This window comes from Cervus canadensis, chromosome 25 (genome assembly GCF_019320065.1).
Source record: "Cervus canadensis isolate Bull #8, Minnesota chromosome 25, ASM1932006v1, whole genome shotgun sequence".
Taxonomy (NCBI): Eukaryota; Metazoa; Chordata; class Mammalia; order Artiodactyla; family Cervidae; genus Cervus; species Cervus canadensis.
The window spans coordinates 3,444,564-3,468,231 of NC_057410.1; the positions used below are offsets into that span (position 1 = coordinate 3,444,564).

The 23,668-nt window shown below is 38.6% G+C and overlaps 1 protein-coding gene across 5 annotated transcripts in view; it reads left to right on the plus strand.

Moving 5' to 3' along the window:
* LOC122427324 overlaps positions 1-23,668 on the plus strand; it is a 438,851-nt gene that overhangs the window by 57,548 nt on the left and 357,635 nt on the right. For all 5 annotated transcript variants that reach the window (XM_043446718.1, XM_043446719.1, XM_043446720.1 and 2 more), the window contains exon 2: positions 3,663-3,773. In XM_043446718.1, coding sequence (XP_043302653.1) covers positions 3,714-3,773 — 60 coding nt within the window. In that variant the 5' untranslated portion in view covers positions 3,663-3,713. The remainder of the gene's footprint in view (positions 1-3,662; positions 3,774-23,668) is intronic.

Genomic DNA, 23,668 nt, shown 5'->3' on the forward strand with positions numbered 1-23,668 from the left:
TAATGTGAATACGTGGAGTACTGTCAGCAGATCCTGGAGGGCTGAGCATGAGACCACCATGCTCCCCTCCCTCCAAAAAAGAAAAATGACAAATTAGTCATTAAGATATATAGATTGTTATTATAAAGGGCCCTGCATGTGTATCACATAAAGGACTTACACAGCAATTCATTGTCAAAAAGATAACAGCATGTAAATTTCCAAGAATCAACTTGGCATCACTGGAAAAATCATACTCTGGAGACCCAGACACTAGACAGTTCCACAGCAGCTGAATCATAAAGATGTTTACAGATCAATAACCCTCAACCTTGCTGCATGAAAAACCATCTTCATCAACAGAGTGTTTCAGGGAGCTACAAAAGCCGATGAGATATTAGCACAGGTGGGCTTTTGCATGCATGCATGTATGTGATTTTCACAAGGTCATTGTTGGCATTTAGTTTTGATATTCCAATATTAGATAGTAAAATGATATCATATCCCAAATACATGATAATGTATTCTCCTACCTTTTAGGGGGAATAATATGCTTTTCAAACCATCCTCAAATAACTAGAGAAGAGAGGAGTTACTGGAATCTGTTTAGTTTGGGGCAACAGTCTAAGTTTCTGTTCTGGCCCTTATGTCCTTGATACTTGGTTTCTTCATTTGTGAATTTAAAGATTAACAATGAAAGTGAACGTGAGAATGTTAATTGCTCAGTCATGTCTGACTCTTTGTGACCCCATGGACTGTAGCCCCCAGGGTCCTCTGTCCATGGAATTCTCCAAGCAAGAATAGTGGAGTGAGTGCCATTTCCTTCTCCAGGGGATCTTCCTGGCCCAGGGATTGAACCTGGGTCTCCTGCGTTGCAGGATGATTCTTTACCATCTGAGCCACCAGGGAAGTCCAAATATTAATAGGAACCGCTTCAAAAAGCTCTTGATTTCCAAAGCACATATGTCATTGAAGTATTACTGAGAAAAATAGAATGGGAATTTTATTTCATACCAATTTTTTCCCCGTAAACTGGAGATTGCTAACTATCTTTCTCTACTATATTATCCAACATAAACAAGTATATTCATACATCTATCTAATGAAAAATTTTTAAAAATTATTAAGCATTATTGAATGAGTACCATCTATTAATTGTTGGTTATATGGAGACAGTTAATATTTGAAATATTCTTTGTTGTTTAGTTGCTAAGTTTTATCCAACTCTTCTGCAGCCCACGGACTGTAGCCTGTCAGGCACCTCTGCCCATGAGATTTCCCAGGAAGGCATACTGGAGGGGGTTGCCATTTCCTCCTCCAGGGGATCTTCTCCGCCCAGGGATCAAACCCATGTTTCCTGTATTGGTAGGTGGATTCTCTACCACTGAACTATCAGAGAAGTCCCCCATTCAATATTTTACAAGATGTTTAAAAGACCTATGAACTGAGGATAACTTTTAGGTTGTTTCCATCTCATTGTTGGCTATTGATTGAAAAGCTATTAAAGAAGGAACTTTATCATATGGCAGATGTGTTACATACATTGAATTCATACAAGTTTTATGATAGTTATAATGGCATTTTTATCTCCATAATACAGATGAGTTTATTGAGACTCGGAATATTATTAACTTGCTGAAGTTAACAAAAGCATTAATTAAGCAGCAGAATAGAGGTTGGAACCTTGGCTTGTGTGGATTCCAAGTTCTCTTAGCATGCCCTTACTGCCTCTCTGTTTTATTGTCTTGGAGTGATCTTGACATAATCTAATTGCTTGAATAATAATCAGCTATTCTAAGGACTTCATAATCTGGCATGAGTGTAACTTGACTATGGTGTGGTTGATTTGGTCCAGTATATACACATTCAGATGCCTATTTTTAAGACAGTAAAACCACAGATACCTTCACTGATTTGACTGCTTAATATTGCAAAAAAAGCAAAACAAAAGAGCCCTTTAGTGAAGTTTATAACTGAGTTTACCAGTCAAATTCAATCAAAATGTTAGACTTGGATGATGTGTGTATAACCAGACTAAATATTTATACTTAGATAATAATATTGAAATACTAAATTTTATGTACTCCATTCAGTAAAATACAGCTGATGAATTAACTAGTAAACTATTATTTTAAAGGATTGCATTATAATGGCAATAGAGATTATATAGAATTAATTATATATATATATTGAAATATTTATGGATAATATAGGATGATGTCTAGGGTTTGCTATAAAATGTTACAACCAAAAAACCCTCAAAAACAAGCAAACCAAAAAATCAGTAGGTTGGATGGAAGAAACAAGATTGGTAAAAAATTGTTAAAGTTGAGAGTATATGGGAATTCATCTCTTGTATATGTTGTAATCTCTTTATATAATAGAGTTTAAAAAAGTAATCAACTGGTCATCCATTAGGTTGAGGCTAGAAATCAGAAAGTTTGATTGCTCCAATTGAATATATGTTCAGATTTTTGGCTGTATTTTGGTGGCTAAAAATTTGTATTTCAAATGTTAGCATAATCATGCAGCATCCAGAATGTATATCTTCAATAAGCCCTGATCTCATTAAGTATATTTTGATAAGGTATAACTTAATGATATAAAGGTATGAATCTCAGACATATATAATACTGATAGTCTGTGTTCTTGACGAAAAGAGATCTGGCTTTTGGATCATATTTAAATTCAAATTTTTACTCCCCTGAAGATAGCACTATGATATGGCTTTAATACAAATCTTACATGTTTTCACTGAATTTTGATTAAAAATCATACTTCCACTCAAATAATAGATCTTAAAGAATTGATGGCATATTGCTTCTTTTATGCTACTAGTATGTGATTATTTTTCTTTTGTTATCAATTTAAACTATGTCATCAAAGCAATTATGCCTACATTCTGCAAAATCTCATGTAATTAAAGACATCTTATTAAAATGATACTTGCTATGTAACTTTATTTTACTATATAACACGAAACAAACTCTTTAGTTTTATGCTTTTAAAGTATGCAAATAAATGAGAAATTCTCTTTTCTATTGCTAGAAGAACAGTTGCTCACTTTTTCCAATCATTTAAAAGTTTATCTGTTTTTTAATGTATTTTTAATTGGAGAATTGTTTTACAATGTTCTTTGGTTTCTGCCGTACAACACGAATCAGTCATAGTTATATATATTCCACCCCTGAACCTCTTTCCCCTCCCCTCCACTTCTCTAGGTCATCACAGAATGCCAGGCTGGGCTCCCACTGTTATATAATAGCTTCCTACCAGTTATATATTTTACACGTGATAGTGTATATATGTAAATGCTACTTTCTCAATTCATCTTTTAATAGCATTTTTTTCTAAATCAGGTCATTACAATTATTAAGCATCATTCTTTGGCCCTAGGCAAATTGTGAAGTTAGACTTTGGGCTTCTCTGGGGCTTAGACAGTAAAGAGTCTGCCTATAAAGCAGGAGACCTGGGTTCAATCCCTGGGTTGGGAAGATCCCCTGGAGGAGGGCATGGCCACCTACTCAGTATTCTTGCCTGGAGAATCCCCATGGATGGAGGAGCCTGGTGGGCTACAATCCATGGGGTTGCAAAGGGTCAGACATGACTGAGTGACTAAGCCCAGCACAGTGAGCTTTCCTTCCAGCCACTTACTTGTTTCTTGTGGCATCATTTCCTCCCAGATCTACAATCGCATTGGAGCAGCAATGCATCACTGGAGTTGAGGCCCTTTAATGCTCACTGCTGACCCCTGTCTTCATAGCATCGTGCTGATGACCGTTCGTGGTTTAAAGGTAAGCATGCCTTGGGAGATCTTCAAGGAGTGCTAGAAGTGCCAAGCCACAGTTTTCATGTGCTGGCGTTTTTGGTTGTCTGTCTTTTTATGTTTTATTTTTTTACAGTTATTTATTTTAATTGGAGGCTAATTACTTTACAACATTGTGGTGGTTTTTGCCATACATTGACATGAATCACCCACGGGTGTACATGTGTCCCCAACCCCAAACCCTCCCACCTTCCCTCCCCATCCCATCTTTCTGGGTTGTCCCAATGTACAGGCTTTGAGTGCCCTATTTCATGCATCGAACTTGGACTGGTGACCTATTTAACAAATGATAATATACATGTTTCAATGCTGTTCTCTCAAATCATCCCACCCTTGCCTTCTCCCACAGAGTCCAAAAGTCTTTCCTTTATATCTGTGTCTTTTTTGCTATCTCACATATAGGGTCATCATTACCATCTTTCTAAATTCCATATAATGTGTTAATATACTGTATTGGTGTTTTTCTTTCTGTCTTACTTTACTCTGTATAATAAGCTCCAGTTTCATCCATCTCATTAGAACTGATTCACATGTATTCCTTTTAATGGCTGAGTAATGTTCCATGGTGTATATGTACCACAGCTTCCTTATCCGTTTGTCTGCCGATGGACATCTAGGTTGCTTCCATGTCCTGGCTATTATAAACAGTGCTGCGATGAACACTGGGGTACATGTATCTCTTTCAGATCTGGTTTCCTCGGTGTGTATGCCCAGCAGTGGGATTGCTGGGTCATATGGCAGTTCTATTTCCAGTTTTTTAAGGAATCTCCACACTGTTCTCCATAGCGGCTGTGCTAGTTTGCATTCCCACCAACAGTGTAAGAGGGTTCCCTTTTCTCCACACCCTCTCCAGCATTTATTGCTTGTAGACTTTTGGATAGCAGCCATCCTGACTGGCGTGTAATGGTGCCTCACTGTGGTTTTGATTTGCATTTCTCTGATAATGAGTGATGTTGAGCATCTTTTCATGTGTTTGTTAGCCATTTGTATATCTTCTTTGGAGGAATGTCTGTTTAGTTCTTTGGCCCATTTTTTGATTGAGTTGTTTATTTTTCTGGTATTGAGATACTTGTATATTTTGAGTTTTTATCCAGAAAAGTACGTTAACTTTTTATTTTTAGTTTGTTAAAAACTTTTTATTTTGTATTGGGGTATGGCTGATTAACAGACAGCATTGTGATAGTTTCAGATGAACAGTGAAGGGATTCAGCCATACATACACATGTAACCATTCTCCCCCAAACTCCCCTCCCAAGAGATACATTAGGCAACAGTAGGCACTATCTGTGTGTATTTTAAAGCTATATCACAAGATTTCAAAGACGTTTCCAGCTTGAAAGTAGGTTGCTTTGGGAGTTGACCTCCAACTCGGGTGTATGTATTCACTCTTCAGTCGTCTCATCAGTGATGCCTCAGCAGAAAAATGTGAGAAGGGCCAGAACATGACCTCTCTTATGCACGTTTATGTTCCAGCTTGATTTGAATAAAGTGGCCAATGGCATTCTATGAAGTTTTGGGAACAGAGATACTTTGGAAAGGGGTGATTTTACTATTAATATTTTACTACTGTTTTGCTATTACTATTGCTTTTACTATTTTCAAATTGCTCCTTTGCAGATAGTTACCTTCATTTAGAGAGATTCTGGAATGTTGCAGCATATGCGTTTTGTTTAATACAAACAGGCTTGGCCATTGCCTTTAAGACATGTACAAATAATAAAGGAAATCACAACACAAAAGCAAATTCTGTTGGTGTAACAGCGTGTAGGGTCAAGAGCTAGTCTAATTCTCCCATTTCCTATTTCAATTAGAGGAAAGATGTGCTTCAGTTTAAATAACATCTTTCCCCTTTTCCACTTCCTATATCAAGTACATTAAAAAATGTCCCTGGTTCTAGAGTTCCCTTTTCTTTTAATTATATGTAAAACGTAATATCTGAAATGTAAAACACTGTATCAGTGTTTTAGCTAGAAATAGAATGATAGTTTGTAAACTTAAATGTCAAGTTATTTCCTTGCTAATCTAAGAGAATTTTGTCCCAAAATTTGGACTTGGAAACTATCACAAAAATGAATGGCAATGTAGGATAAAATATGCTAATGGGGCCTTTCAGCGTGTCTGCCAATGGTTAAAGATGAGGAGCTCTGAGTTTGGGTTTTACTTTAGTCGTTTATATCACAGTTAATATGAAAAGAAAAAAATAGAGGGCAGCAGGAGAGGCTCCTTGCTGGCAAATTGAGTTCCTTGGGAAAAAAGCAAAAGAGGGAAGCCAGTTTCATCAAGGGAAATTATAATACACCAATCACGATGATTGATCCTATGTGAGCAGAAGACACATGGAAACAATTTAAATGTCCATAAAACTACTGCTTTCAGGCTTAGTGGCATTTTCCTTATCAGGATCGCTGCTTTTGGGGCACTGTAGAGATTCCATTGTTCCAGGAAAGAATAAGAGGTTTGGTGCATTCTTCCTTGTTATTCAATTTGGAAAATGTGGGAAAAGGGGAGCAATTGGTACTTTTTCCTTGTCTGCGGCTTCTCTGATAATGAGAATTTTCCTCAGAAGCTCTTGTCAACGCTCAATTCAAATACCCCATGTTAGTGAATTCTGAAGAATTTAGAAAAGGTATTTTATTTAGTATCCCATCTCCCACCTTTTATTCTTTTTTTTTAGCTGACTCAGTTTCCATCTAGAATATAGGAATTCAATGAGGTGGGCTGTCTTTATAAAACGAAAGCAAAGATCATAATCACCGTTAAGTGGGTATTTCATGGGCGTTCCTGGTGGTGGCTCAGTGGTAAAGAATCTGCCTGCCAACACAGAAGATGGGTGTTGGATCCCGGGTTTGGAAGATCCTTTGGAGAAGGAAATGGCAACCCACTCCCCTATTCTTGCCTGGGAAACCCCATGGACAGAGGAGCCTGGCGGGCTACAGCCCATGGCATCGCAGAGTCGGATAGGACTTAGCAACTGAGCACACATGCTGGAGTTTACGTAGAAAAACTGCCTCCGTTTTGAAGTATGACTCTTTCTTAGAGTTAATTTAAGACGAGATAAGACAGCATACCTGCATATCTGCATATTTTTCTTCTTACATGCATGGAAGAAAAGTAAAAGCTTTGCAGAGTAGTGACATTTTCAAGAAAATTCTTCTTATGACCAGTAGCTTGCTCTCATTTGAGGTAGATTTTCTCCCAATGATGGTATTTTGTTTTTGAGGGGGAAAATGTAATGATTTTTGATGACAGTCTTTAGTAAAGGGATTATCTGATCTTTCAAGGTCATCTGGGACCTCTGGGCTCTGGCAGAAATTTTTCAGTATTATGCTAGACCGATTCTGATTGTGAGGACTGTCAGAAACCTGTGACTGATTGAAAGGATGGGAAGCGTTCCTCTGAGCTGCTAGCAGAATAAGATGTTTATTTTCAGTTGACTTACATTTTCTTAACAAAAAAAATAAAATTGGTTATTTGAATAATTTGACTTATTTAGAAGCCCTTATAGAGATCATTTATCTAGAGCATATGAACAGATCCTTTTCTTGAGTTTTGTATTTAGTGTTTGAATTCTGATTTCCCTGCATATTATCTTTGTGACCTGGCATCACTAAACTTTAATTTTCTTGCCTGTAAAATAAGAATGATAATACCACTTAGCTCATAATGTTGTTGTGTTATTTATATTAGATAATCTCTTATCACAATCCCTAGCACAATAAACACTAGCTATTATTACTCAGGTTCAAAATAATATACCTGGATTTCTTTTCACCTTTTAGCAACAAAGTAAAAATTCATAAATCCTTGTGGTAAAAGAGAGAGAGGAAGACATTCTTCTGTCATGTAGCTTGAGAAGCTTGGGCATAAGGGCCTCAGGAACTCAAATTACCAATTATGTGTCTCCTGTTTCCCTTTTGTTCCCATCACGTACATTTCTCCAGCACTGACCTTGTCAAGATCTTCTCTCCTCTTTGTTTGATTTCCATTCCTCCCTGTTGCTTGCTATTCCTGAAAACACCAAATATTTTCCTTCTCTGGTCTTTGAAAATGTTATTTTCTCTGACTGAGATTCTCTTACCCTCCCATCTCTCTAAAATCCATTGAATTTTAAGCTGTTGTTCAAAGTTACATATTCTTCTATAAGTTATCTTCTGATTCACTCACTGGGTGTTCTTTACTCTCCTCTGAGTACCATGGTCCTCTGAGCCTCTCTTAAACTGATGTCCTAACTGTGTGATAATAGTCTTATTTGCATGGTTCTGTATGCCCACGAAATTGCATATCCTGAGAGATGACCTGTAGGGAGTGATTGGCTGCAGAGAGGGCTTCCAGGTGGCGCTACTGGTAAAGAACCTGCCAGCCAATGCAGGAGACAGAAGAGACACAGGTTCGATCTCTGGGGTGGGGACGATCCCTTGGAGGAGGGCATGGCAAGTCTCTCCAGTATTCGTGCCTGGAGGACCCCATGGATAGAGGAGTCTATAGGCTACGTCTACAGGTTTGCAAACAGTTGGACACGACTGAAGCGACTTAGTGGATGCACACGCAGGCCGTAGACGTGGATCTCTCAGTCAGTCAGTTCAGTGGCTCAGTCGTGTCCGACTCCTTGCAACTCCATGGACTGCAGCACGCCAGGCCTCCCTGTCCATCACCAACTCCGAGACCTTACTCAAACTCATGCCCATTGAGTCAGTGATGTCATCTAACCATCTGATCTCTGTCATCCCCTTCTCTTCCTGCCTTCAATCTTTCCCAGCATCAGGGTCTTTTCAAATGAGTCAGTTTTTTTGCATCAGGTGGCCAAAGTATTGGAGTTTTAGCTTCAGCATCAGTCCTTCCAATGAGTATTTAGGACTGATTTCCTTTAGGATGGGCTGGATGGATCTCCTTGCAGTCCAAGGGACTCTCAAGAGTTTTCTGCAACACCACAGATCAAAAGCATCAATTCTTTGGTGCTCAGCTTTCTTTATAGTCCAACTCTCACCTCCATACATGACCACTGGAAAAACCATAGCTTTGACTAGATGGACCTCTTTTGGCAAAGTATTGTCTCTGCTTTTTAATATGCTGTGTAGGCTGGTCATAACTTTTCTTCCAAGGAGCAAGCATCTTTTAATTTCATGGCTTCAGTCACCATCTGCAGTGATTTAGGAGCCCCAAAAAATAGTCTGTCACTGTTTCCATTGTTTCTCCATCTATTTGCCATGAAGTGAGGGGACCAGATGCCATGATCTTAATTTTCTGAATGTTGAATTTTAAGCCAACTTTTTCACTCTCTTCTTTCACTTTCATCAAGAGGCTCTTTAGTTCTTCTTCACTTTCTGCCATGAGGGTAGTGTCATCAGCATATCTGAGGTTACTGATGTTTCTCCCAGCAATCTTGATTCCAGCTTGTGCTTCATCCAGCCCAGCATTTCTCATGGTGTCCTTTGCATATAAGTTTAAATAAGCAGGGTGACAATATACAGCCTTGATGTACTCCTTGTCTGATTTGGAAGCAGTCTGTTTTCCATGTCCAGTTCTAACTGTTGCTTCCTGACCTGCACACAGGCTTCTCAAGAGGCAGGTCAGGTGGTCTGGTACTCCCATCTATTGAAGAATTTTCCAGAGTTTGTTGTGGTCCACACAGTCAAAGGCTTTAGCATGTTCAATAAAACAGAAGTAGATATGTTTCTGGAACTCTGTTGCTTTTTCGATGATCCACCAGATGTTGACAATTTGATCTCTGGTTCCTCTGCCTTTTCTAAATACAGCTTGAGCATCTGGAAGTTCACAGTTCATGTTCTGTTGGAGTCTGGCTTGAAGAATTTTGAGCATTACTTTACTAGCGTGTGAGATGAGTGCAATTGTGTGGTAGTTTGAACATTTTTTGGCATTGCCTTTCTTTGAGATTGGAATGAAAACTGACCTTTTCCAGTCCTGTGGCTACTGCTGAGTTTTCCAAATTTGCTGGCATATTGAGTGAAGCACTTTCACAGCATCATCCTTCAGGATTTGAAATAGCTCAAATGGAAATCCATCACCTCCACTAGCTTTGTTCGTAGTGATGCTTCCTAAGGCCCATTTGACTTCACATTCCAGGATGTCTGGCTCTAGGTGAGTGATCACACCATCGTGATTATCTGGGTCATGAAGATTTTTTTTGTATAGTTTTTCTGTGTATTCTTGCCACCTCTTCTTAATATCTTCTGCTTCTGTTAGGTCCATACCATTTCTGTCCTTTATTGAGCCCATCTTTGCATGAAATGTTCGCCTGGCATCTCTAATTTTCTTGAAGAGATCTCTAGACTTTCCCATTCTATTGCTTTCCTCTATTTCTTTGCATTGATCGCTGAGGAAGGCTTTCTTATCTCTCCTTGCTTTTCTTTGGAACTCTGATCTCTCAGATAACCATTTTAACTCCTCAGTAATTAGACCTCTTAACAGCACTTGACTTCCTGTGTTCTATCACATCTTCCATAACCATGAATTCTATACGCCCCCGCCCCAAACCCTTGACTTCAGTGGCCTCTCTTAAGCACGTAACAGACCTGAATTCCTCCCAGGGATAATCCCTCACCTGGAAAGGGATGGGGTATCTCCAGCTGCATCTTGTTACCCACCCTGTCCCCCAGTAAATGGCGCCCGTGGCCACGGGACATGTGGACTCTTCCGTGATGCAGACAGTGAATGGGTAACACATTACTTCCTAGGGCCTGGTTAAATAAGCAGGAAGCTAAGAGTACAATATATTCTCTTGACGCTTGAGTCTTAAGTCTCAGTTGACACTTTAGGTATTCAGTACGATAACGTAATATGGCAGGCTTTATCCTATAACTTAACTGGTGCACAACAATCTGTTTCACCGCAACCAGAGTGGGAAACCATAGCTTTAATCCTCACACCACTTCTCGCCTCCCCAGTGATGGTCAGTATACCTCCCTCCATCTGTCCTATGCCCTTGTTCATACCTGTGCCAGCTTTCTCTCTAGACTGAGTCATCTCCACACACCCATCTGTCCTTCTAACTAAGATGAAAATTCTCTAAGATCCAAATGTTATATGCCCACTGCCAACAGCGCTGACTTTATGACAGGGTTATATCATATAACCTCTTTCACAATCGGAAGGTTGTATTTTCCTATCATCATCCTCCTAAGATCCCCTCTAAGATTCTGATATCCTGAGATTCCCTTTGTTTTACCACACAGCCATACTCATCGTTCCCCCAGCACTGTCTCTCTTCTCAGACCTCTCAACATTTTCATAACTTGTGACCTGCCAGGAATGCCGTGGACGTCACTTCTTTTTTACCTGAAAATTCAAGTGAAAGTGTTAGTTGCTCAAGCGTGTCTGACTCTTTGCCTCCCCATGGACTGTTCCCCGCTAGCTCCTCTGTCCATGGAATTCTGCAGGCAAGAATACTAGAATGGGCATCCATTCCTTTCTCCAGGGGATCTTCCTGACCCAGGGATCAATCCCGTGTTCCCTGCATTGGCAAGTGGATTCTTTACTCTCTGAGCCTCCTGGGAATCCCTCTGTTTCACTTAGTTGTTACTTATTCTTGTAGACTGGGTTCAAATGAAGTCTTCCCCTTCATAATTCTGTGTACTTACAGCATTTGGCATTTATCCATTACTATGTTTCTCACATTAACTTCTAGCTATTGCATAATTAATTCTCACTAGATGGTGAATGCTTCATCTTTATAATCTCACCTTCTGGTATATTTCAACAATTCTTTTTCTGACACCTAGTAGTAATCTGTTCTATACTAGATGCTCAATTTAATAAAAAAAAAATAAGTGAATAAATGAAATGATTACAATCGAAATGAAGTATTTAAATATTTCAAATGATCAAATTAATTTTAGCATAGAAGTACTCCCAACTCTGTTCATGTGAATGCAAAATGACCAGTTCATCTAATAACATTTGCTATATAATCACAATGCCTTGGTGAGTAGGTGGACTCTCAGTATTTTAGGAAATAACCTTTTGTGTTCTATTACAAGTTAATCCCTATAGGGATGTCGCCTATAAGTTTAAATTTTACATAAAGCCCATCTCTGGGAACCCTGCTTCCAAGGTAATGAACTGTAAACTAAAATTCCTTTGTTTAGCTCACAGGAAGCATCCTGACCAGGCTCACCTGTGAATGACTTCAGGGAGGAAGAGATTAACCCTTCCCCTCTGGAGGCTGATGGGAACCAGGAGGTGTTAGACTTTACTACCTCCCCTTTTACTATAAAAGGAGCTTGCATTCTAACTCAGGCAAGAGAATTCTTTGGGGCCAAAGCCTACCTTTTTCTCCACTTGCAGGCTTTCCAAATAAAGTCATTACTGCTAGCACCAACAACTTGTTTCTTTTTTTGTTTGTTTGTTTGTTTTTTTGTTTTGTTTTGTTTTGTTTTGCATTTTATTTTATTTTATTTTTTTATTAGTTGGAGGCTAATTACTTCACAGCATTTCAGTGGGTTTTGTCATACATTGATATGAATCAGCCATAGATATACAGGATTCCCCATCCCGATCCCCCCTCCCACCTCCCTCTCCACCCGATTCCTCTGGGTCTTCCCAGTGCACCAGGCCCGAGCACTTGTCTCATGAATCCAACCTGGGCTGGTGATCTGTTTCACCATAGATAGTATACATGCTGTTCTTTTGAAATATCCCACCCTCACATTCTCCCACAGAGTTCAAAAGTCTATTCTGTATTTCTGTGTCTCTTTTTCTGTTTTGCATATAGGGTTATCGTTACCATCTTTCTAAATTCCATATATATGTGTTAGTATGCTGTAATGTTCTTTATCTTTCTGGCTTACTTCACTCTGTATAATGGGCTCCAGCTTCATCCATCTCATTAGGACTGGTTCAAATGAATTCTTTTTAATGTCTGAGTAATATTCCATGGTGTATATGTACCACAGCTTCCTTATCCATTCATCTGCTGATGGGCATCTAGGTTGCTTCCATGTCCTGGCTATTATAAACAGTGCTGCGATGAACATTGGGGTGCACGTGTCTCTTTCAGATCTGGTTTCCTCAGTGTGTATGCCCAGAAGTGGGATTGCTGGGTCATATGGCAGTTCTATTTCCAGTTTTTTAAGAAATCTCCACACTGTTCTCCATAGCGGCTGTACTAGTTTGCATTCCCACCAACAGTGTAAGAGGGTTCCCTTTTCTCCACACCCTCTCCAGCATTTATTGCTTGTAGACTTTTGGATAGCAGCCATCCTGACTGGCGTGTAATGGGACCTCATTGTGGTTTTGATTTGCATTTCTCTAATAATGAGTGATGTTGAGCATCTTTTCATGTGTTTGTTAGCCATCTGTATGTCTTCTTTGGAGAAATGTCTGTTTAGTTCTTTGGCCCATTTTTTGATTGGGTCATTTATTTTTCTGGAATTGAGCTGCAGGAGTTGCTTGTATATTTTTGAGATTAATCCTTTTTCTGTTTCTTCATTTGCTATTATTTTCTCCCAATCTGAGGGCTGTCTTTTCACCTTACTTATAGTTTCCTTTGTAGTGCAAAAGCTTTTAAGTTTCATTAGGTCCCATTTGTTTATTTTTGCTTCTATTTCCAATATTCTGGGAGGTGGGTCATAGAGGATCTTGCTGTGATTTATGTCAGAGAGTGTTTTGCCTATGTTCTCCTCTAGGAGTTTTATAGTTTCTGGTCTTACATTTAGATCTTTAATCCATTTTGAGTTTATTTTTGTGTATGGTGTTAGAAAGTGTTCTAGTTTCATTCTTTTACAAGTGGTTGACCAGTTTTCCCAGCACCACTTGTTAAAGAGGTTGTCTTTTTTCCATTGTATATCCTTGCCTCCTTTGTCAAAGATAAGGTGTCCAGAGGTTCGTGGATTTATCTCTGGGCTTTCTATTCTGGTCCATTGATCTATATTTCTGTCTTTGTGCCAGTACCATACTCTCTTGATGACTGTGGCTTTGTAGTAGAGACTGAAGTCAGGCAGGTTGATTCCTCCAGTTCCATTCTTCTTTCTCAAGATTACTTTGGCTATTCGAGGTTTTTTGTATTTCCATACAAATTGTGAAATTATTTGTTCTAGTTCTGTGAAAAATACCATTGGTAGCTTGATAGGGATTGCATTGACTCTATAGATTGCTTTGGGTAGAATAGCCATTTTGACAATATTGATTCTTCCAATCCATGAACACGGTATGTTTCTCCATCTGTTTGTGTCCTCTTTGATTTCTTTCATCAGTGTTTTATAGTTTTCTATGTATAGGTCCTTTGTTTCTTTAGGTAGATATACTCCTAAGTATTTTATTCTTTTTGTTGCAATGGTGAATGGTATTGTTTCCTTAATTTCTCTTTCTGTTTTTTCATTGTTATTATATAGGAATGCAAGGGATTTCTGTGTGTTAATTTTATATCCTGCAACTTTACTATATTCATTGATTAGCTCTAGTAATTTTCTGGTAGAGTCTTTAGGGTTTTCTATGTAGAGGATCATGTCATCTGCAAACAGTGAGAGTTTCACTTCTTCTTTTCCTATCTGGATTCCTTTTACTTCTTTTTCTGCTCTGATTGCTGTGGCCAAAACTTCCAACACTATGTTGAATAGTAGTGGTGAGAGTGGGCACCCTTGTCTTGTTCCTGATTTCAGGGGAAATGCTTTCAATTTTTCACCATTGAGGGTGATGCTTGCTGTGGGTTTGTCATATATAGCTTTTATTATGTTGAGGTATGTTCCTTCTATTCCTGCTTTCTGGAGAGTTTTAATCATAAATGAGTGTTGAATTTTGTCAAAGGCTTTTCTGCATCTATTGAGATAATCATATGGTTTTTATCTTTCAATTTGTTAATGTGGTGTATTACATTGATTGATTTGCGGATATTAAAGAATCCTTGCATTCCTGGGATAAAGCCCACTTGGTCATGGTGTATGATTTTTTTAATATGTTGTTGGATTCTGTTTGCTAGAATTTTGTTAAGGATTTTTGCATCTATGTTCATCAGTGATATTGGCCTGTAGTTTTCTTTTTTTGTGGCATCTTTGTCTGGTTTTGGAATTAGGGTGATGGTGGCCTCATAGAATGAGTTTGGAAGCTTACCTTCTCTGCAATTTTCTGGAAGAGTTTGAGTAAGATAGGTGTTAGCTCTTCTCTAAATTTTTGGTAGAATTCAGCTGTGAAGCCATCTGGTCCTGGGCTTTTGTTTGCTGGAAGATTTTGATTACAGTTTCGATTTCCTTGCTTGTGATGGGTCTGTTAAGATCTTCTATTTCTTCCTGGTTCAGTTTTGGAAAGTTATACTTTTCTAAGAATTTGTCCATTTCATCCAAGTTGTCCATTTTATTGGCATAGAGCTGCTGGTAGTAGTCTCTTATGATCCTTTGTATTTCAGTGTTGTCTGTTGTGATCTCTCCATTTTCATTTCTAATTTTGTTAATTTGGTTCTTCTCTCTTTGTTTCTTAATGAGTCTTGCTAATGGTTTGTCAATTTTGTTTATTTTTTCAAAAAACCAGCTTTTAGCTTTGTTGATTTTTGCTATGGTCTCTTTAGTTTCTTTTGCATTTATTTCTGCCCTGATTTTTAAGATTTCTTTCCTTCTGCTAACCCTGGGGTTCTTCGTTTCTTCCTTCTCTAATTGCTTTAGGTGTAGAGTTAGGTTGTTTCTTGATTATTGGTCTGAACTGCAGTGAGCAGTACGAGCTTAGACTTAGCAACATCAGTATATTTTTTGTTTGGCGGGGGGGGGGGGGGCGGGGGCGGCAGGCAAGAACAACCCTCCTAAACCCTGTGGTTTTACTGAAATAAACTGTCTAAATAAGAGCAGGTAATTTTTCTTCCTTTTTAAATTATGGAACTGAAGTCCTCAAACTGAAAAACTTAGATTATATCAACGATCATATATAAAGCAAAGTTTTAAGAGTGCAAAGTTTGTAGATTAATAAAGGCGATCCATTGACTTTTGCTAATGTTCTAGTTAGTGAACTAGACTTTGTAGTTTAATTATAATGGTCCTCTTTTTTTTTTAACCCAACCCCTTCAGTGTCTCTTCAGTGCTCACTGATAATGTGGGAGTTGTTAAGAAAACATACACATACTGTAACAGTTGGTTAGCCTTTGAGTCTTCAGTTTTCAGTTTCAGTCGCATCTTAAACATGATACAGACTGCAGTGTCCTGCTTTTATTTTCAAGTATTAGTGGGAAAGAAACTTCAAAGACCTAGATTCTTTAGTTATTTAAAAAAAAATAATTGGGAAGTTCTCATAGTTCTTTGTGGTTTATCTGGTTTAACTGAAATTATTTGAGTTGTACTCTTATCTTATTGATTTTTTTTTTTTTTCCTCTCTTTTGGGCAAGATGAGCCATTCCAGGCTAGAACTCCTTGATGTCCAATTTTAGTGCCTCATCTTTCCTCTAAGTGCAAAAAAGACTTTAAAAGATGCTGGTTGAGCATTTTTAGACTTTTCTGAAGATAGTTTTCTGAATATCCAGTATTAGTTTTTCACTGTTCTGTCTTTGGGCAAAAATTATATGAAGAAAACTGCTGAAGGAGAGTTAAATGATCAACATTTTCTGAGCCAAACGGAGGGCCTCTTAAGTTTGGGTGAGATCAAGTACCAGCAAAGCGGTTTCTAATTTGTGTCCTTTTAAGAGGTTCTGTTTAGTGCCTTGTGAGGAATGTGAGGCTTGGCCTCCTTTTTCACACAGGAGTTGCTGAAAGGAGCACTTTATGTCTTTTATGACTGTATGTTTCACAAAGAATTTTTACCGTCATTGCAGTATGTGATAAAGTGGTATTTATTAGCTTTTAGCTCTGCATAGGTGTGCACATCCATAGCCAGACGCACTCCTTCTCCTCTCTCCTGGGATTCATACCGTCCATCTTATCTCCTCTGTGCCCTGCATCTGACCAGCTGCCCCTACTATGGATTTTCCCATTTGAAATGCTTCTAAAACACATCCCTTCATCTCATTCACCTTCCCACCTTTTATTCCTCATCCCAGGCACTCCCTGCTTCACGCCATTCTTCACGGAGCCCTCACTCATCCTGGCTCTCCTTCTCCAAAGCTCCCCTCTTTATTATGTCAGATGGGAATCATGTTGCCTGATCTCCAAAGCGCTCTTCAATTTGCTCTTACCTTCTATTCCCGATCTCATGTTTTTACTGCTCTTTCCAACATACTCACAGGTTTCCTGTTTCTCAGAGCAGAGACTTACAGCAGATGCTTCAGGGTGGGAGCGGTTCAGGAAAGAACATAAGCTGTTGCTTCCAGACGTTCTCTTCCCAACCTGGGAATCTGCATTTTAAAGGGGGGTTTCCTCCGGGTGGTTCTATGTGTTTAAAACAGAGAGTCTACATACTTGCCTCTTCTGTCCTCACTGACCCAATGTTTCTGTAAGGTCTAGAAAACAGCTCTTCTGCATGGGATGCAGCATCCAATACATGTTAACATAATTGCCTTCTGATTACATTTCTCTGCCTAGAGGATGAGCTCCCCAGGACAGAGGTCACTTTATATTACATGGCAAGGCAGAAAGACCACTGGTTGGGGGTTGGCAAGGTTACCTCGGTCGTAAGTTCTCGCTGTAGGGAAAAACATGGGCGTGTACAGCCTCAGTTTGCTCATTGGCAAGAGTGAGAAACAGCAGAGGTGACGTCTAAACTCTTCTGTTTTAAGCCTACAGTGTCATTGGCATAGGAAGGTTAAGAGCTTCACTCTCACGCCTGGGTTTAAACCTTAGCTCTGCCATTGGCTTTGTAATGATAAGTGAAGGATAATTTCTCTGAGTCTGTGTCAGTGGGGGTAATGATGTATACCTTCTGAGGTGGCTATGAAGGTGACGTAGGTAAAGTGCTTAACCCAGTGGATCTTATATGAAGGTTTTGGCATATTGCTATCAATCTGTGTCATAATGCTGGACAAAGACACATTCTTTCCTGAGCACTATGTTCCAGCATAGCTTCTTCTCTGTAGACAGTTTAGTTTAATAATAAAATATAAAATTAGTTGGGTTCAAACTTGTCTCCACTACTTACTAACTCAATTACCCTATGCATGTTATTAATACTTTATATTTTTTGAAATAGAGACCCTAATAATATTATCTTTATCATAAAGTTGTTGTGAGGCTTAAGTGAGGTAACACATGTAAATGCCCAGCCAATGCCTAATCCTGAGCAAATGTTAGCTATTATTAATCCTCTGCCTAGGGTTAGCCTGAGCCAACTGAAAATGTATTGTCTAGGAGTCAAGAGACCTAACTTAAGAGTTCTGGAACAGATCTTGGGTGGGTTACGTCATCTGCCTCTTACTTCAGTTTCCTGTTCTACAAAATGGTACTGATAATAACTCATTCCATGGGGCACCACAAGGATTAGATAAGGAAATACATGGGAAAATACATTCAAAAGACAAGGAACTATACCAGGCATGACTTATATTTATTGTTATTATTTTCTTTGTATCCATTAAGTGAAGGAATTAACCCACATAATAGCCAGTGTTTATTTAAAATTTATTGTGTTATAGGCATTTGATCCTCTGATTTATTCCTCTCAAAATCCACTGCATTATATTGTAGAATTTCTCTTTCATAGCATGTGAAAATTGAGGTTCAGAGAAGCCAAGTAACTTGCTCAAGAACTCACACCCTGTAAGTTGCATAATTGGAACGGGAAACCAGGAAGGCTGACACCAAAAAGTAAACATTTAACCACTTTCAGAAGACTTCTAAAATCCCTTCTGGCCAAGCGATTCTGTTCTCTTGGTTATGGCTTTATCTATGAAGAGGCTGGATGTGAAGTTGTAAAAGTAAGATGGAGGCTTTCAAAGTGAGTAGGAAGACCCCTAGAGTTTAAAATCAGAAGTAGAAAGCTATTATATGCCTGAACTTGGCCTTCATTAGAAACTCTGGATTCTTCATGGTGGGAAATGGAACCTTCATGGAATAAAGGGGGCTGAAGTATTTAGTTTCCTCACAGAAAGGCAACCCACTCCAGTATTCTTGCCTGGAAAATCCCATGGATGGAGGAGCCTGGCAGGCTACATACCATAGGCTTGCAAAGAGTCGGACATGACTGAATGACTTCACTTCACTTTCTCCTTAATTTTCTGTATATCTTAGATGACAGCAACACTGTGAGGTATTATTACCTCCGTTTTGTAGGTAAGGAAACTGAGATTCAAGAATGGTTTAAGAGCTCTGGTCTACAAAGGTAAAACTGTTGGAACTTGAATATATGTCTCTGGATGGTATTCTTTTTACTTATCTACTCTTCTAGGTATGTTTTTGTCTTTAACTGGTCTAACTTGAAAAATATGATTTACATAAATTTTGCAGAAACATCTTACTTTGATATCAAACCTTATAATACATTCATACCTTATTTGTCCTCACAACCCTTGAGTAAAGCTTCCACCAATGAGGAAACTAAGATCCAAGTACTTGCCAAAGTACACAAAACTAATCAGAAGTATAATATATTATATTCCTTCATGTTTTGTATACTCTACTAGACCACTCATAGTGACTTGGATAATAAGGTACATTAATCATCATTCATTTTACAGAAAAAGTAAGCAAACCAATGAATATCAAGAACCCAAGTGACCAGAAAAATCACATGTGAAATTATGTTTTTCCTTCTAAACTGAAGGAATTCTTTTAAAGTTTTTTTTAAAAAATTTAATAATAATGATGGGGATTCCAGTTGATTGAAAAGAAGTCAGTCCTTTATCTTTTGTGCAGTGGGAGAATTGCTCTTTTATAATACTCACAAGATAACCCAAAAGAGGCTTCTGGTTTTGATTGGGGTCTTACTTAAGCAAATGAGTAAAGGCATCTGAAATGTATATTCTTTCACTAATTAATTAATTCTTTCATTCATTATTCAGCAGCTGCATTGTGCCAAATGCTATACAACATTTGCTGTACTAATGATTACAAAAGAAAATTTGAGATACATTTATAAACAAGCCAGAATCAAAAGCAGAATTAAATAGTTTGGCTTACATGCATAGAGGATTAGACTTTATATCATTCCTTTACTCTTTCATGGAAATGACAATGTAGATTAACATCACTCCAGCTTCATTTCATCTAAGCCAAGAGGGAAAAAGAAAAAGAGTTCAGTTTGTAGCTGAATAGTCCTTATTCTTCTGTTTTGCAGGTTTTCTTTTTTTCTTTTCCAAAGTTGTTCTATGTGGGGCTAATTTGTTCTAATTTGGGGCTTATTTTCATTTAAAAAAAAAGGATAAAGATAAACTTCAGTGAAATAGCATTTAAAACATTAAATCCAGGTTGTTGCTTTAGGTATTTAGAATTTATTTTTCAAGAGCATTAGAATTTGATTTATTGAGGGAATGGAAATGGGTATTTCGCCCCACACTGTATTCCAGTCTATGCATCTGGAAAAAAAACTATACCAATACAAGTAAACACAAAGAGCCTGACAGTGTATGTGATGGTGTTAAGACTGGCCCTATTGGAAGCCAGCCTCGTGCCATCAGTCAGGTTCTTCTGGCTTTTGAAGTTTTGCTAGCCTTCTACTTTCTCATCAACTCCTCTCCTGATCCTGCCTTTTAGAAGCAGGCCACAGTCCAGTGCAGGAGCTTAGTCCAAACAAAAACCCTAAACACGTCTTCACTTGTCTAATTTAGGAAAAATCATCTCTGAGGTTCCATATGCACGAGATTGGCCAGAGAGACAATTCTCCATTTCTACCTTGTTTATTTATTTCTGTATATATTTATGTGCTCTGAGTGCTAAGTCACTTCAGTCGTGTCTGATTCTTTGCAACCTTATGGACTGTAGCCTGCCATGCTCCTCTGTTCATGGAATTCTCCAGGCACGAATACTGGAGTGGGTTGCCATGCCCTCCTCCAGGAGACCTTCCTGACCCAGGAGTCAAACTCGTGTTTCCTTTGGCTCCTGCATTGCGGGCGGATTCTTCACTGTTGAGCCACCAAGGAAGCCCATGCATATAGGTACTTAAGGTTTACTTCCTCACTCATACTAGCCGCATTTCTTTTTTCCTTTCTTTTTAAGACGTATTTATTTTTATTTATTTATTTATTTATTTGGCTGAGCCAAGTCTTAGTTGCGACACTCAGGATCTTCATTGCAGCATGCAGGATCTTTAATTGTGGCATGTGGGATCTAGTTCCCTGACCAGGAATTGAACCTGGGTCCCTGGCATTAGAGGCACACAGTCTTAGCCACTGGACCACCAGGAAAGTCTCTCACTGTTTCTATTTTATGTCAATCATTTTTGCTCCACGTTTGAATGTGAAATATAGTAGAATTTTGGTTGGCTTGATGTTCTAACAATTTTTGCACAACTACATTGGAGTTTTCTGTAAGAGGTTTTACATGTGGAAATGGAATACTCCTGAGTTCTCACACATTGTAGTTAATTCATGAGCCTTTGTATGGTAATCCTGAAGACTCCTAATAATCAAAAGCTGTTTCTTTACTCAGAATCAAGAGAAAAACGTCCATGACTTCAGAACAACTTTCTTTTTTATGATAGAATATTTCTCTTTTGACTATAACTTTAATTAAGCTCTATTAACTTTAATTTAATTTAAGCTATTTAAATAGTTCAAATGCTATTAAACTCAAAGAGCACATTTTTTTAAAAAGGTATTTAGTTCCTGGGCATTTTTCCTCGATCTCACACAGCCTTAATTACTATCCACTTATTGTTAAGTATATCATAAAATAAAATATACTGTATAAATTGCATTAATCTCCATAAAAGTAAACTTGAAGCAGAGCCATAAACTAACCAAAATCAGAGGTACAATAAAAAGACAAAGTACATAAAACATCTTCTAACACTTGGACCTCCATGGATGGTGAACAAATTTTATTGCGTTCTTCTATTATTTCAGTGGAAATGAGAACAGGCATTTTCATGTGTGGAGTATTATTACATAATATTTCCACCTATTATGTGATTTTCTTTCTTTTCTCTGTGCCCTATTTTAATATCTTGCCCCCAAAGTAGAGCTTCTGTACATCTATAATAATTGCAATAGATTTGCCAAGGCAGTTTTCTAAAAGGAATAAAGTGAATTTGATTTTGAAGGAATATGTTTCCTTTTCATAATTACTCATATAATTACGACAACCTGGCACATACTAGTAAGTAGGGTAAGAGGACTACTTAATTATATCCTAATTAACATTTGCAATTATACAATTTTTTAAATCCATACGAAATTTTTTAAAATGCTTCCATCAGACAGAATATTTCTTGAATTTTATTTTCAAGACCGTGTGCATGCATGCTAAGTCACTTCAGTCAAGTCTAACTCTATGCAACCCTACGGACTGCAGCCAGCCAGGTTCCTCTGTCCGTGGGATTCTCTAGGCAAGAATACTGGAGTGGGTTGCCATGCCCTCCTCCAGGGATCTTAGACCACTATCCTTTAAATCACTCTGAGTCAAAATTTTCATTATCAGAGAACTATAGGTGTTAACTTCAGAAGATAGAATCACTGATGCTTGAATTTGGAAGCAATTTTGGATGTCTTCACATCCTAGTCTTCTATGGCCTCACTCACAGCTGTTTTACTTAACATTTTCTAATCTTCAGTACACAGTTGTTAATGAGACATCCCTTAAATACCCCCAGGAGCGTATTGTGTATCAGAGAGGGGTTTTTTTCCAAGGCCAGCAGTGCCACCCAGGCAGTATCTCTTGGGCACCTAATATGTGCAAGATACTCTTCTAGACATTACACAGGATGTAATTTTGAGGCAGAGTTTACTTTTGTACATAAAATACTTTCATTCAAGTTGAGGATATGATATGTTTACATGAAAAAGTGACACTCTCATAGTGGAGCTGTGTTCACTTGCCCGTTTGGATTTTATATGCTCTGACCTCCTCTAGAGATTTGAGACCCATGTCTGCTTACCAGGGCCTCTACTTTGAATGTTGTCTTTCCTGGGCCCCCTAAGCTGCGTCTCCCTAAGTCTGTACCTGAACTTCCCCTTCCTGACCAACAGCTTTTATTTGTTAACACATTTGCACAAGCATCTGGGAACTGATAGGCACTTCCTAGAGGCTCTTTGCCGGATTACATTTTCAGTTCCTGTCTCACAATTCAAGGACGAGTAATCCCCACCCTCGCATCTAGTGTAAGATCCCAGAACACTTGGCCACATGGAGGTGCTGGCCCAGGCTCAGCACGCAGGCCCAGCCCTGCGGAGGCCGGTGGAGCCTGGTATGTATGTCATGGAGTATGGCTGGTCATAGAGACCTGGCGAAATGGAATGTTACCCTTTGAAAGGGTCCATCAGGAACTGGAAAGCCCTTATGGTGAATGCAGGAACTACCCCCCTTTTTAAATATGGAGTCATTTTTAACATTTAAAAATCTCATGTCCTATCACCTGATCCAGTTAAGGCTCTTAGTCTCTACTGATAAAGAAAATAGCAATTGCTGAATTCAAAATACTTTAGATTACTTCTTGTGGTATCAATTCTAATATTTCAGAAGTGATGGCACTTATGCATGTGAGACATATTATTTACTCTAGCTGTCAGCAGTGCTTGACGTACACGTGACTTTATGATGTCCTGGTCAGAATCCCATAGGCACTCAGGGATACATTTTCAGACTCTGAACCATAACAGATGTAGAGAACAAATATCTGGATATAAAGTGGGGGAAAGAGGGTGGGAGGAATTGGGAGATTAGGATTGACATAGATACACTGCTATATATAAAACAGATAACTAATGAGAACCGGCCGTGTAGCACAGGGGACTCTCCTCAGTGACGTGTGGGGACCTAAATGGTAAAGAAACCCAAACGGAAGGGGACGTGTGTGTATGTGTGGCTGATTCATCTTGCCATACAGTAGAAGCTAACATACCATGGTAAGGCA